Source organism: Amblyomma americanum, chromosome 1, assembly GCF_052857255.1.
Source record: "Amblyomma americanum isolate KBUSLIRL-KWMA chromosome 1, ASM5285725v1, whole genome shotgun sequence".
NCBI lineage: Eukaryota > Metazoa > Arthropoda > Arachnida > Ixodida > Ixodidae > Amblyomma > Amblyomma americanum.
In genome coordinates, this window is record NC_135497.1 from 176,049,095 (window position 1) to 176,064,746 (window position 15,652).

Here is a 15,652-nt window from a genome sequence, read left to right on the forward strand (position 1 = left end):
AGTTCCAGCCTCGTTGGCCTTTTTAGAAGCTCAGTGTTACGCTTATTGGTGATGAGAATTTTAGAGCACGCTTAAATTTAGCTTTCAAGCCTTTTTGCTCAAGAAGAATGCACTTTCACGCAACTTGGGAGCGGTTTCAGTAGGAAGTGCAGAGCATAGCTATTGAAATCGCTGGTCCTATTTTAGCAAATCATAAGAGCAGCACGTACTAAAAACACTTCATAACCTTTATCATTTTTATTCTCACGCTGCTGGCTTGTATTTGGAGGAAATCGTTGGTGTGGAGTGCCAGCTTCAGCAGTTGGACGCGGAACACTACAGGGCGGTCAGTATTAGGTCTCGTACCACTTGCGCCATGCACTCTGAGCAACTGACTGGTCGGGCTTTACTTGATGAACGCTGTCATGCGCTTACCAAGAGAATATCAGAACTTTAAAGTGCCTTGGTCACTAGCACAGATCTAATAATATCGGAATTCTAGAAATATTACGCTACTCTGTTTTCCGCTTGCTCCCACGCCTCTGATGCTGAGGGTGTGGCGCCCTTCGTCTCCCTTGTGCAGCACCTTTCAGAGAACGAGTGCTTGATAATTAGCGGCCCTTCAACATTAGGATAAATATAGGATGCCATTGATCAGCCTGCATTTTTAACTCTACGCGATGCTTTAAAAGCACACTAGAATAATGAACTACTAGCCATAGCCTAAGCATCATAATCTGTCTCTTACACGCCAAGAACGTCGGAAACGCCGCAATCTTGTTCCCATTACATTTCTTACGCACCTACTATTGATACAGTCGTGCCTGAAGTTTCAGGGCCGAAGTTCAGCCGCATTTTTTATTAAACCGACATCTTGACGCTGTTGTCCTGCTTCCGTGGGAGACGTGTGGAGGCATTGAGTGTCCAACTGCTACGTACGAAACGTGAATAATGACAGAGCTTAAAAGCAGGAATAAAGGAAAAGGAAGAGACCTTTATGTCAGGAGAAGAATCTTCCGCCTTCTTAGCTCATTTTTGTATTATTATACCTCGCGAAATCTGTGGCTTGACAAGGTTCTCGCACTCTGTATGGGGTTCTTCAAATCGGGATTCAGCTGCACTCCATAGCATCCCGACATCAGGAGCTGGAATCATAAGGCCCGTGAGAAATGTTCGTGATTGGCCTCCGCGTTGGCTATCGTCCTAGAAGTTCTCCGGCACCGGTTAATCGCGATCAGTTCTGGGGCCTAAGGACGTTTAGTTCCTTAGCGTCTGTCCACCATACTGCTTGTATCTTCCGCTATCGCACCGGAAGTAGCGAAGATTTGTCGTTCCTGTCTGGCGAGGAGTGCATAAAATCTGAATCTGTGAATTCAGTGGTGCTGGCTTTATTTTTCTGCAGGGGCAAGTGCTAGCTCATAAGGCTGCTGTCCTCTTTTTATCGTCCCACAATAACCTTTGTCCTCTTTTGGTGACGAAGGTACGTCATCTAGAAAGAGTCTTCTAAAAACGTAAGATGTCAGGCGACATGATAAACTACTTCCCTTCTAGAACAGGCCGAGAAATTTGTTCGAACGAAGGGACGAAGGGAAGGGTTTGTTTAAAGACGTCCCCACTGTCTCAGACCAATAAGTTTGAACGTGTTTGTGGTAATCAGACTCTGTAATGGGCACTACTCCGTTTAGCCAAACGTTCTTTCTACTTAAGGCTCTCACAAACACAAATAAGCTGTCATGTTTAGTTGAGCAGGGGTAAGCAATAGTGGTTCCTGCCATAGAAACTGGTTCAGTGAAGCTCATACGACACATAACGCCTTTATTTTACGACAAGCTTTCTTCTTAATTCTAATTTCTTGAATAAAGAATCGGATGTCCCACTATTCGGTTCGACAACTGAAGAGAATTGAACATGCTTATAACCATCTCTAACTGAATATTTGGTGCACACTCCTGTTAAATCTCAAATTTTATGAAACTAACATGACGTAGCGACAAAGTATTACCCGAAAAGCTCATTTGTTCTGTATCTAGGAAATTATGGCTCGCGCATAATGCTGCACCACTCCGCGTTTAATTATTTACGTCGGATGCTCACTAAGGCTGTGTTACTGACGTTCGTTTCTGATAGCAGCAAATTTTCTGATTGTTCTTGCACTGTACGAAACTCTCAGAACACGTTTGCGATATGGCTGCTGGAGGAAGACAGCCCGCAGTCTAAAAATACGGAGATGCTGATTGACGGTATTTGCTCACATGGTCTCATATGGGGCGCTGCGTCCTGCGATAATCGCCTTTCATCATCTTATCATACGGGTCGTATGGAAGCCTGTTTGTTTACTCTGAAGCGATCATGACGCTGTGTCTATTACACAGCGTAACATGATATCTTAACCTCCTGAGGCCATGCCTCATAAGAACAGATGTGGAAGTAAACGATATTTAGTGACTGACGTCATAATGCTTTACAAATCGTTTTTTTACTGCAATAGACAAACAGGTGATGAACACGTGGCATGCCAGGACGGCCTTGCTAAGATAACGCTGCAGCGAACATAACACGTTGTCTTCCATGAACTAACTCAAAATGGCGAAGTTCAACCTAATCTGCGCTAAAGGAGACATATCGGTTTTCTACAGCAAAATCTGTAGTTTAAGCGAACACTAGAGCCAGCTTTCTGCTTTTATCTCACAACAGAATCATCAGTTGAATATTCTGGCCATTGGGGAAACATGGCTAAATAAACATGATGAAATTTCAGCTCCCAACTACACGACAATATCTAACCCGTGTGACCCATGAACCCGTGGTGGTGGCGTAGCACTGTAAAAGACCTTGCCTACTCACTACTGTCAACAGTCACATGTTTTGTGTCCGAGATTGAAGCCCTTTTTATCATGATAAAACGCGCCATCATCACTGTCGTGGTCTATCGGCCTCCAAATTCCACTTTTATAGCTATCCTTGAAAAACTTGAAAATATTTTTATGCGTTACTAGTGAGCATAACAAACCTGTAACCATCGTTGGTGACATTAACATCGATTCTATCAACTTATGCAATGTAGATTGTGGTTTATGGTGTACGGTGTACGGTGGTTTAATGTCCCGAAGCGACTCAGGCTATGAGAGACGCGGTAGCGAAGCGCTCCGGAAATTTCGACCGCCTGGGTTTGTGACATCGCACAGTACACGGCAATGCAGATTATACTTACCTGCTGGAATCTTACAAATTTTCGTAATCTAATTACAACACCTACACGCGTTAGTAGTTCCTCGGAGACCTTATAGGCCACTCCTTAACAAACATAAATAGAGGCATTAACGCTGGCGTTTACTATATGCTGATCTAAGATGATTTCTCTATATTTGTAACAGTTCTTGATTCGAAAACCATTAAACGTGAGAACACGAAACTTACACCTAAAATAGACTATGCTTAGTGCGAAAATATCCTCTCTAACGTACTCCCGATTCTCTATATTGTGATGATGTAAATAAAGAGATCTAAACTTTTATTGGGACACTCACTAATGTGATAGCCAGATGAGCGAACAAATTTGGGGCATAACGAAAAAGAAAAACTACTGGTACCACAAACGAACACATCCGAAAGCCAATGATTATTATCTACGACAGTTCAAGAGCGCTCGCAATAAATCTGTTTTCCTAATGAGGGAACGTAAAAAGGAATATTATTCGGCGCTAACTAAGCTGGTAATAAAAGTAAATATGGAATATTGTGGGGGAGGTTATAGGACACTCTCACAAACAACACCCAGCACTGGACCATATTACTAAAAGCTCAGTAGAGAATTGCAACTCTGATTATTTCTCAAGTCTTGGCCGCTAAAGTTCGCACTAATAACACGTATAACACTACTGTTACTTCAATAAGAAACACATTTGTTATGAAAGACAGCGAATTGAATAAATTAATCTCTACTGTCAACATCTTACCCCCAAATAAAGCAGCATGCCCGCATGGCATGACCGTGCGCCTCATTAACGATAATTAAGATATTATTGGCCCTATCTTATTGCGCTTATTTAAACCCTCACTGTTTACTGGTATATATCCATCAGGCCTGAAAATATCCAAAGTTAACCGTGTTTTTAAAGAGGGCGACCAATTGGACCGACTAGTTACAGAACAATTTCAGTTTTAAGCGTTATCAGTAATATTTTAGGAAAAATAATATCACGTTCACATGTTTCTTGAAAAGTACCGAATCATTTGTCCACAACAACATGGATGCCGCTGACGATACTCAACGTCAACAGCCGTTCTTTTTCTGAGCCAAATAGTTAATACAACCTTACATAATAATGGGTGTGCTGAAGTGGTATTCTTGGATCTACAGAAAGCCTTTGATGCAGTGGATTATGATATTATGCTTAATAAACTCGATAAGTACAACTTCCGGGGGAAAATGTTTAATTTAGTTCATAGTTTTCTTATGGATCGCTAGCAAATAGTACCTATTTAAAACATAACATCTTTCTTACAGCGTATAATCACAGGTGTAGCACAGGGTGTCAGTGTTTGTGCCCTGTATGTTAACGACTTACCTCAGATACTTATTTCTCGAATGCTCATATAAGCTGACTACAGTGCCATAATATTCACTGCTCAAAACGAGGTTGAACTACAATATTGATTAAACATTTTATTTTTTTAGTATAAAATTGATTTTAGCAAATACATTAACTACTGATATTAAGAAAACTAACTACATGATGTTTTGTAAACCGAAAAACTCACAAAATATCCTATAATTTAACCGATTATTAACGATAATGCACTTCTGCAAACTACTTCTTTCAAATACCTAGGTATTTTATTCTACAATGCTTTCCACTGGAAAAATTAAACCAGAGCTGTTTGCTTTAAGCTTGTCTCTTGTTATTAGGCTCTCTTGCAAGCTCCTGATCACTTTGACCCTAACCTTTTACACACCTTATGCTTTGCATTTATCAGTAGTCACTTGTCATATTGTATATAATACTGGGATTTTGACTTTCACTACTTATCTTAATCTTCTCAGACGGCTGAAAAAGCGTACTGTTAAAATATGTAATTTGCAAAACATAACAGAGTAAGCCTTTGTTTATACGGCTTATTTGATTAAAATTTGACCACTTGCGGGAAGAAAGACGTCTCGTTGCACATATAGCGAAATTAGTTGTGTCCGTATTTAACAGTCCATTACAATATACAAGTACATTCAGCCTAAATAATTTCAGTCTTCCCCTTACTAAAAACGTATATTGTGAGCGACTTATAGAATATGTTGGTGCAATAGTTTGGAATAAAATTCCTGTTGCCCTGATGCCTGATCAAATGTTTTTTTTTTAACAACTGAAAAACAATTACCTGTTGTTAAATGCCTGAAATTGTCCTCCGTGCTACTTGTGCTTATATTTATTGATCCCGAGAGTGAGTGTTGCATTATGTAATCAGTGAAAAAATGAAGTGTTGTGCTCCACGTCTAACTTTATACACTAATCCACCTTGTTTACTAAATAATGCTTTGTATCTCTATATATTATCTATGTTGCTCGATTCTTATTACACAAACTTTTTCTTTTCCAATAACTCTCCTGACGACTGCCTGTAACAATGTACATTTATTTTTTGGACCCATAGTTAGCCCCTAGCTATGGGTCCAATCACCGGTTTGTAAATATTTTGTACACTTGCAGGAAATAAAACACTTTGAATTGAATAAAAAGTATTTTCTTTCACTCTTGGTCTCATATTATTCTCCTGTATTCCATTCCCTAAATTCTACTCTCATCGCTGATACTCTTATCATATTCATTGTTGCATCCGTCCCCGTTGCCTGCACTTCTCGTTGAAGCGTTCCTTTCTTTCTCCCGTGTTCTCCTGCTTCCTGGAAGACGCGCAGACGTCCCCTCCAAATTGCTTCGCATGGGCTACATGCGCCAACCGTGTCGCGAGTGGACTGAACGCCGGCCCAAAGTTCTAAACCTGAGCGATATAAAATCCCCGGCTCGTCCAGGCGGGATCAATTCGATCGAAACCGAACCACTTTTCCGCCAGCGGGACGCTCGGGAACGTCGGGAGAACGGCGCGAAGTCTTACCTGCCTGCTGGGAGCTTCGAGAGATGGCAGCACAGGGGCATGGCGCTGCCGACGCCAGGCGCGAGTTGGCGGCTCGCATGCCCGGCGTTCGAGCCCCGATCAGCAGAGCTCGTCGCGCTACGACCGCCGTGTCATCGATCCCACGTGGCGGGGGCCTCTTCTCCACGGCGGGCCCCCTTCTGTCTTGCGGGCCGGCCGCGTCTGTTCGTCGCCGGCCGTGTGCGCGCGCGGTAGCCGTCCGACGGTGACTTGGCGTCATTATGTGCTCGACCTGTTGGATTCGTATCGGTCGCCTGCTCCACTGCACGCTGACGCTGCTCACGCTCGGAGTACCGTCGCTGATGGGCCTGCAGCCGCTCGAGCCTCCGCGCAAAGGTCGGTGCCCGCTTGGTGCCGGACAGCGTGTACACGGCAAGACACGCTGCGACTCTTGCCCCGGCTCTGTCGAGCTGGTGCTCCGGCAGAGCACAGCGGCGACGAAGCTGCTCTCCGTGGCTGAAGTCACGCTTTTCAGAGTTTCGGCGAAGGCGGGAAACTTGTAAACACGGAGGCGGCGCGCATTCGCCTCCCGCGCTTACTCTTTGCCGCCTTCGCATTTAGACTGCATCCGCGTGCCTCTAACCCGTTCTTTCAGGCTTCGACTTTTCTTTTAGCCGCCACGTTTGTCGCTCCAGACGGGCCGGTCTGGAACGCTTTCACCAGTCGTCGAACACTGCTCGATTAGTAAGTGACGGGCACGTTGAACTACTTTCGTTGAGTTCTTTCAATGACAAGAGAAAAGTGAAGCACTAGTTTGAGAGATGTGTCTGGAATTCAGCCCTTTCATAAAAAAGAAAAACAACTATCGGCTATTTTAGCAGTTAAGCTAACCATAGTGTTTCTAAGAAAATGAAGAAGAGGTCGACAAAAGTTTCAAACAATTGAGTGCAGAAACAAGTGCACCTTGGAGTTCAGACATAAGAGCTGCTTCACTGTTGGGGTTGCTGCACCTGTTTACTGTGCGTAAAAGAAACGTTGCCTGGAGCCAGAAATCTGAAGTCACAGGAAAAATTACACCATTTTACAGCACACAGTGCTGCAGCTGTCCATGGGGAATAAAACGTGCATGCTCCGTTTTTTGGGGGCCTTCATTACGGAACTTGTATAAGAAATTTTGACTCGGCGTATCCGTGTGAACGGATACTACATGCAGTTCACGAAGCAGGAAGCAGCTCACTTCCCCTGTCTTCTCGTTTAGTGGCTCCATGCCGGGAATAAATTAAAGAAGCCATAGAACAGAAAAGAGTTTTTCATCAAAATAGTACATTAAATGCATATGACATCTGAACACAGCGAAATAATGAGGTGCTTCCGAGCGGAACTTGCGTTCTTAGTTTCGTCTGTTCTTTTTGGGTCATCAATTCCTTTTTGCCCTCGCGAGCAGCAAAAAAAAATTCCCTGTTGTTTCACATTAATGGCCAAATCATTATGTCTGACCGTGAACGCTACTAGAAGCAACACGAATTTGACTAAATGAACTTAACTTGAAGTCCTGACAAGACCACGGCAGTCGAAAGTACGCTGGGTTTTTTGGTTACTGAAACTGCCGCACTATTTCGATTTTCTTTAGCCAAAAGCGTTAAGCTCATTCCTTGTTGGAAGGGCAGTGGATTTCTCAAGCACGGGATGTGGTGTACAAATCATAAATAGAATTCTGATTGGTCGGATTTAAAACGCAGAAACATTTAAATAAAACAAGAAGGCAATGCCTTCCACAAGGTCTCCTATTCGTATTGCCACAGCCCCGCCAGGCCACGTCCACAGTTGTAACATAGGAACCTATTTCAGCACCAGGGTACTGACCATATTCAAAGAAGAGCTGCGGATGAATACATGGCCTCAATTCATAGCCCTCGCCCAGTAGCTGGGTAACATGTTAGAATCGTCGAACGCCTAATATAAATCAAAAGCAATATCCTTACCAGGAAGTTCACCAGACAGAAACGTAGCACGCGTTCTGATTACGAGCAGCCTCATTAGGACAACGTTTATAGAAAACAAAAAGAGGCTAGGCACATGCAGCAAATTCTAGATGCCCCATTATGACATTTCTGCTTTTCAATACACGCACACGCACGAAAACGGGGCAAGTGCAGACGGTTCAGTGATGGCTTTCAACGAGCTATGAATGTTCATGCTCAGTAGTCGAAGCATAAAGTTAGTCCGAATACTGATTAAAGAGAGCGAGAGAGAGGGAGAGAGAACAAGACTGACCTCATTATAGAACCGCATTTTTTTAAGCAAGTCAACTTTCTTTCATGATTCACGACCGGGCCTAATAACTACCTTAGAGGTGACGTAATACGCGTGCGCGCACGTAGCGCTGCGCCAGTCAGCATGGAATTACAGGCGCGGGAAGCGCCCTTGTCGTACACGCCGGCGAATGAAGGACATCGAGCACATCTCTGGCAATAACAGGAAACCAAGTATACATGGCCCCGGGTCAATACCGCTCGGCACGCTAAAAGGTTACAATCTATGCCGGGGCCAGCAATGAATGTAGCCCTGCTCCAGACGCTGGTATACTCGTGGGCGGCTGCGGCTGGCTTTTCTTTTTTTTTTCTTTCGGGCAAACTGTCTTGTAGTCCGGCTCTGGTTCTTCAGAGTTGGTCGGCACGTGCGCCATCTGTCCCAGACAGCGAGCACCGGTCAAAAGGGGTCTGCCGGTGATGACATTCCCCAGCGCCCAGACAGGGACATTGACGTACTGCTGCCACTCCCGAGGGGGAGCTCGGGCAGGTGTCATTCTCACTGGAATGGATGCATCGCCGGAAAGCTTTCTGCCGATAGACGCTGTTCGCGTTCTGGGAAACCTCCACGCTTGCTCGAACGCTCGAAAGGGAGCCCAGCAATTGCTGTTTGGGAGGTGCAAGTCATAGCAATATAGTAGCCGTGTGTGGTAACGCCTATGTGGACTCCGACGAGTGCCAATTCCCGCGAGCGCCTACTTGCAGCGCGAGGTTTCGGGAAGTGACTGTTCGCAGAGACTCATTAGAGGACGCCTTGTGCCTCGTCGGGAGGATCTTTCTTCATCCTTTTTTGTTTTCCGCAGAAAACTTACTACGCACAGTATGCGTGTGCTGTGCTCCTCAGTTCGGGCGCTACTCACAAATGTTCGCCGTCGGCGACGACAATATTTGCTTGTAAGCTCCATCAAAACCCGGGCTGGCATTTTGTTTAAGACCATTGTTTTGGAATGTGAACATTTCGGCAGAAGTCTACCTGGTCGGGAGGCGAATAAGCGAGAAAAAAGACTCTCCGACAAAAGGCTTATAAGAGATCCGACGTTTCGGCTTCGAGTCGGCTCACTCTTCCTTTTTGACTGTGTGGAAGCAAAAAACGCGCTTTTTGACCTTTTGTCCCAGTGCCACAGTTCAGGAAAAGAAGGATCGTGGGGGGGGGGGGGGGGGGGGGGGGGGGGGTGCTCACGCGGCGACTACCCATTTCCCTGAATTGTGGCAGTGGGCCAAAAAGAAGGTTAAGAAGCACGTCGTTTGCTCCCGCACAGACAAAAAGGTGCTGATTCGGTGCCGAAACGTCGGTCCTCTCGTGAGCCTTTAGTTCGAGTGTTAGTTTTCATTCTAGACCACTATTTAAGTGCGTTTCTACGTATTTTTGAATATATTTTGAGAGTGCAGCATCTAATTCGTCATTGTACTCTTGCCATTTTTCGCCAGCGCTAAAAGAGCACGGACAAAGAGGGAACAGACATGGACGAGTGCTACGAAGTTCAGAAGAGTGGCGTATAATAAACTGCACATCTCTAACCAAAATTTTAACTTTAACCCAACGTTTCGAAGCCACTCGGCTCCTTCATCAGGGGCGACTGAGGGCAGTAGCTAGCGTCTTGTTATGGGAGGGAGGGAGGGGGTGAAAAGAACGACAGCTGTGTCGCGAAAGGCGCGGGGGGAGGGAGGTTTAGGCTGTTAGTCACGCTGGCGCACTGCAGGCAGGTGCTGAATGGCGACCTTTTTTCGTTGCATTGAAGAGCGAAGTCCCTGGGCATATACTGGGGGCAGGTTTCCTTTTGTGCAGTTGATATCGTTCGGGGCGGTTTGGATATGCCAGGATTCCAGGAGGAGCCTCTTGTGGTAATTTGTTTCGGTTCCGAGGATGCTGGTTCCTTCAAAGTTGATTCTATAGTCGGAGTCCTCGGAAACTTCGGCTACTGGATTGCGCTCTCTTGCGAATTTGCGGACATCGTTCTTATGTTGCCGAATTCTTTCTTTGAAATTTTTGGTTTCGCCGATGTAGCTTGCGTCGCAGTCGGCGCATGGAATTTGGTAGACAATGCCTTGAGCTCTTTCTCTCGGCGGCCGGTATTGAACAGGTAGGCAAGGCGCAACAGTGTTTGTGGGCTTGTGCGCAACCTGGACACCCGATTTTTGCAGGATTCGGGCGATGGTTTCGCTGACATCTTTGACATAAGGTAAAGTGACGTATTTTGGTGGTGGCGTTGGTCTTTGTGCGTTGATTTCTTGACGAATGTTGTGTTTTTGACGTCGAATGGTTTTTTTTAATAAAGTCTTTTGGGTAGCCGTTCATGACGAGTTCTTTGAATATCGTGCGTTGTTCTTTTTTTCTGTCAAGTTCTGTGCTGCAGTGTGTCTCAACTCTTCTGACAGCTTCTTCACCACTGATGCTTTATGGACTGTCGGGTGGTTCGAAGAAAAGTGGAGATACCGCCTGAGTGGGTTGGTTTGCGGTATACGGAGAATTGAAGGGTATTGTCGTTTCGGGACACGAGGACGTCCAAAAACGGCAGCGAGTTTTCTTGTTCCATTTCTAGCGTGAACTGAATGTCAGGTTCTACGGAGTTTAAATGACGAAGAAAATTTTGAGTCTCAGGTTTTTTATGATGGTGAAGCATTGTCTACCAAATTTCATGCGCCGACTGCGACACAAGCTACATCGGCGAAACCAAAAATTTCAAAGAAAGAATTCGGCAACATAAGAACGACGTCCGCAAATTCGCAAGAGAGCGCAATCCAGTAGCCGAACATTCCGAGGACTCTGACCAGAGAATCAACTTTGAAGGAACCCGCATCCTCGGAACCGAAACAAATTACCACAAGAGGCTCCTCCTGGAATCCTGGCATATCCAAACCACCCCGAACAATATCAACCGCACAAAAGGAAACCTGCCCCCAGTTTATGCCCAGGGACTTCGCTCTTCAACGCAACGAAAAAAAGTCGCCATTCAGCACCTCCCTGCAGTGCGCCAGCGTGACTAACAGCCTAAACTTCTCCGCGCCTTTCGCGACATAGCTGTCGTTTTTTTCAACCCCTCCCTCCCATACTTAAAAGACGCTAGCTACTGCCCTCAGTCACCCCTGATGAAGGAGCCGAGTGGGCTTCGAAACGTTGGGTTAAAGTCAAAATTTTGGTTGGGGATGTGCAGTTTATTATAAGTCTTCAAACCCAACCAGACAGGCAAATCTGTTAAAATGTTTAGTTTTCAATCTATCCGTGCAGACTTCGGGCTAGAAGCTATGCAGCTTGCCAAGAAGTACATCAAGACCATGCAAGGCATCTCGGTGTTCAAGACACACCCGGAATTCGCCAAGAAATGCAAGGAAACCAAGGTTGTACCACAGAGCCTACGACTAGGACGCCTGGTCCCCACACCGGAAGGACGAAACATCATCAACAAGGCCGAACAGTACCTAGTGACGGCACGGATACATGAGTGCCGTAGCGTGATTAGGAAGAAAGAAGTCTACGCCTTCTTCGCCCGTCGAACACTCGAGCACAATAGGCCCAACCTAGTGACGTCTATCGAGGCATTTGCCAAAGAAACCGCATCATCAGAAGCCGAAAACACCGCACCAAGCAGACAGAGAAGTTGTCGAAACTTCAACGCCGGCCCGAACAACCCCCATCGGACCATTCTGACCTGGTCGCCAACTTCTCCTCCCGGAAGCTCACAACCGGCGAAACGTCAATCCTAGCCAAGGGACACAAATTCAACCTCTAGGTTAACAGACCCCCCCCCCCCCTTCCAGCAATCGTATCTGTACTTGAAGTCAGTATCCGGCAACTGGAACCTGGTGTACGAGAAGAGGTCAGGCTCAAAACAATAGTGTACTCAATTCAGTGCAAGCACACCGAAAAGAATCAAACCTAAATCCGGACGAAAGGCAAGCCCTGCAAGACCTCAAGACAGACACCAATATAGTGATCCTCCCAGCGGACAAGGGCAACACAACAGTAATTCTGGACAGACGGGACTACGAAGAGAAAATATCCTCCTTACTCAGCAGTCAAGAATATGCAAAATTGAAGAAAGACCCCACTACCACTACCCAAGCAAGGTTAACCAAAACATTGAAAGAAGTATTCGAAAAACATCCCACCTTCCAAAACCTCTACCTTCAGTTATTGAGCACCAACGGATCGGCTGCAGCATTCTACGGCTTGCCCAAAGTCCACAAACCGGGGATCCCTTTGCGCCCGATTGTCGACTTCCGGTGTTCCCTCTTCGCTCGTTAACAGAATACCTTCACAAACTAATATCCCCAATCGCAGGAAAAACAGCGACCCATATCCGTCATTCCAGTCACTTCATCGAACTGGTGTCCCAAGCCACCCTTGAGGCCGACTAATGCCTTGTCTCCTACGACGTGGTGTCCCTTTTCACAAACATCCCCGTGAAGCTTGCAGTTGCCGATACCGGTGACGCTCTACAACGTGACGACACACTCAGCGCACGAACCCCGCTGAGTGTAAATGATGTGTGCCGCCTCCTGGAGTTGTGCCTATCAAACACATACTTCTCGTCAAACGGGGAATTTTACCGACAAGTGAACGGAACTCCAATGGGAGCATCCATCTCTGTCGTCATGGCCAATTTAACAATGGAACACGTCGAACAACGAGCCCTCAACTCATTCCACCCGAAACCAGAGATTTTCCTCAGGTATGTCGATGACTGCTTGGCCATCATATAAAAATCTGAGACTCAAAATTTTCTCCGTCATTTAAACTACGTAGAACCTGACATTCTGTTCACGCTAGGGGTGGAACAAGAAAACTCCCTGCCGTTTTTGGGCGTCCTCGTGTCCCGAAACGACAATACCCTTCAATTCTCCCTATACCGCAAACCAACCCACTCAGGCCGGTATCTCCACTTCTCTTCAAACCATCCGACAGTCCGAAAAGCATCAGTGGTGAAGACGCTGTTCAGAAGAGTTGAAACACACTGCAGCACAGAGCTTGACAGAAAAAAAGAACAACGCACGAAATTCAAAGAACTCGTCATGAACGGCTACCCAAAAGACTTTATTCAAAAAACCATTCGACGTCAAAAACACAACATTCTTCAAAACATCAACGCACAAAGATCAACGCCACCACCAAAATGCGTCACTTTACCTTATGTCGAAGGTGTCAGTGAAACCATCCCCCGAATCCTGCAAAACTCGGGTCTCCAGATTGCGCACAATCCCAGAAACACTGTTGCGCCTTGCCTACCTGTTCCCAAAGACCGGCCGCCGAGAGAAAGAGCCCAAAGCATTGTCTACCAAATTCCATGCGCCGACTGCGACGCAAGCTACATCGGCGAAACCAAAAATTTCAATGAATTCTGCAACATAAGAACGATGTCCGCAAATTCGCAAGAGAGCGCAATCCAGTAGCCGAACATTCCGAGAACTCCGACTATAGAATCAACTTTGAAGGAACCAGCATCCTCGGAACCGAAACAAATTACCACAAGAGGCTCCTTCTGGAATCCTGGCATATCCAAACCACCCCGAACGATATCAACTGCACAAAAGGAAACCTGCCCCCAGTATATGCCCAGGGACTTCGCTCTTCAACGCAACGAAAAAAAGTCGCCATTCAGCACCTTCCTGCAGTGCGCCAGCGTGATTAACAACCTAAACCCCCCTCCCCCGCGCCTTTCGCGACACAGCTGTCGTTCTTTTCACCCCCCCCCCCCCCCCCACACCTTTCTTTTCACCCTTCCATACTTAAAAGATGCTAGCAACTGCCCTCCGTCATTCCTGATGAAGGAGCCGAGTGGGCTTCGACACGTTGGGTTAAGGTTAAAATTTTGGTTGGAGATGTGCAGTTTATTATGTCTTCAAACCCAACCAGACAGGCAAATCTGTCAAAATGTTAAGTTTTCAGAAGAGTGGCGGATCGGGCTAGTTGGTTCCCGCTTGTCATTTTTCGCCAGCGCTAAAAGAACACGGACAAAGAGGGAACAGACATGGACGAGTGCTACGAAGTTCAGAAGAGTGGCGAATCGGGCTAGTTGATGCGCGTTTGTCATTTTTTTTGCAAGGGCTTGCGAAAAATGACAAACGTACACCAACTAGCCTGATTCGCCACTCTTCTGAACTTCGTAGAGCTCGTCCATGTCTGTTCCCTCTTTGTCCGTGTTCTTTTAGCGCTTGCGAAAAATTACAAACGTACACCAACGAGCCCGATCCTCCACTTTTCATTGTAATATTGCCGACTAGCTATAGTGAAGTGAACAGGCTGGAACTGCACAGGTTTTTTTTCTTTTCCAAGGCTTTCTTGAGGATTCTTTGAGAATTCTTATTTTTGCTTGCTTTACAGGGCTGCTAGTTCAGTAATAACAGTGAAGCTTTAATCTGGATAATTCTGAAGCAACATTTCCGTGAATGCAGTGCAATAAAACATCTAATCAACGCATAATACTATCTGATTAGGTCTAGCAAGCTTGCGTAGATTCTGCAAAAACTGGCGCCTTCATTCCAATAACCGTTTAAAACTGAAGCTCCAGCCGCATTATAAAACAAATAAATATACAAAAGAGGGTTTTCAAATATGCGACAGGCCAAGAGGCGGCTGCTTCCGCCCTATTTTAAGAAAGTATTAAATCTGCTGTGATAATCATGTGACATGATTACTTTTTAATAACTTTTTCACAGCTAACCTGCTTTTATTAACCAAACATATTCACTGTTTTATCTTTGAAAGCTGAGGGCCGCCAGGACTGAAACAGAAAAACTAAACCGCCTTCCTCGAAGAAAAATGAATGATAACCATAGTATATGTATGAAAGAAAGTCCTCGGCCTCAGGTTATGAAATTTGGTGGGAAAGCTAGCAGGAAGCGTAAAGTCCTCCGATGGTTGAGGGGAAGTAATCGCTTTCTACTTATGCGTTCGCGAAGGTAGCGAAACGAAATTCATTTATCTAAAAAAAAGAAAGCTCCGGAGGTAATCATCGGGTGAAAGATGAAGTAACCCCTGCTCGCGCGCTCAAGAACACGGGGCAATACAGTGCCCAAAACCGCGAAGTTGAAAGCTGCTTACAGCCATCGCCTATTTTTACTTGGACTAAGTAATAGGTCGTCGCGAAAACGGAGAGCTCGCGGTTAATACACAGTTAACTTTATTCAGCATTAGGCGTGTTATTGCGATGCTAATGCGAAGCAGCCTCCTTGAAATCAGGCAATGCAGGACCAAAAGCGTCTCTTTTTAAGATGAGAGGCATGGGTGCCACCGAAGAACGGCTGAAAGAATGAGCTCATCCGCAAGTTTCCTCGGCGTATAC

The 15,652-nt window shown here is 45.7% G+C and overlaps 1 protein-coding gene across 1 annotated transcript in view; it reads left to right on the forward strand.

Moving 5' to 3' along the window:
* Positions 1–6,185: 6,185 nt before the first annotated feature.
* LOC144114241 (nephrin-like) overlaps positions 6,186–15,652 on the forward strand; it is a 331,266-nt gene continuing 321,799 nt past the window's right edge. The window contains exon 1 of the mRNA XM_077647843.1: positions 6,186–6,459. Coding sequence (XP_077503969.1) covers positions 6,345–6,459 — 115 coding nt within the window. The 5' untranslated portion in view covers positions 6,186–6,344. The remainder of the gene's footprint in view (positions 6,460–15,652) is intronic.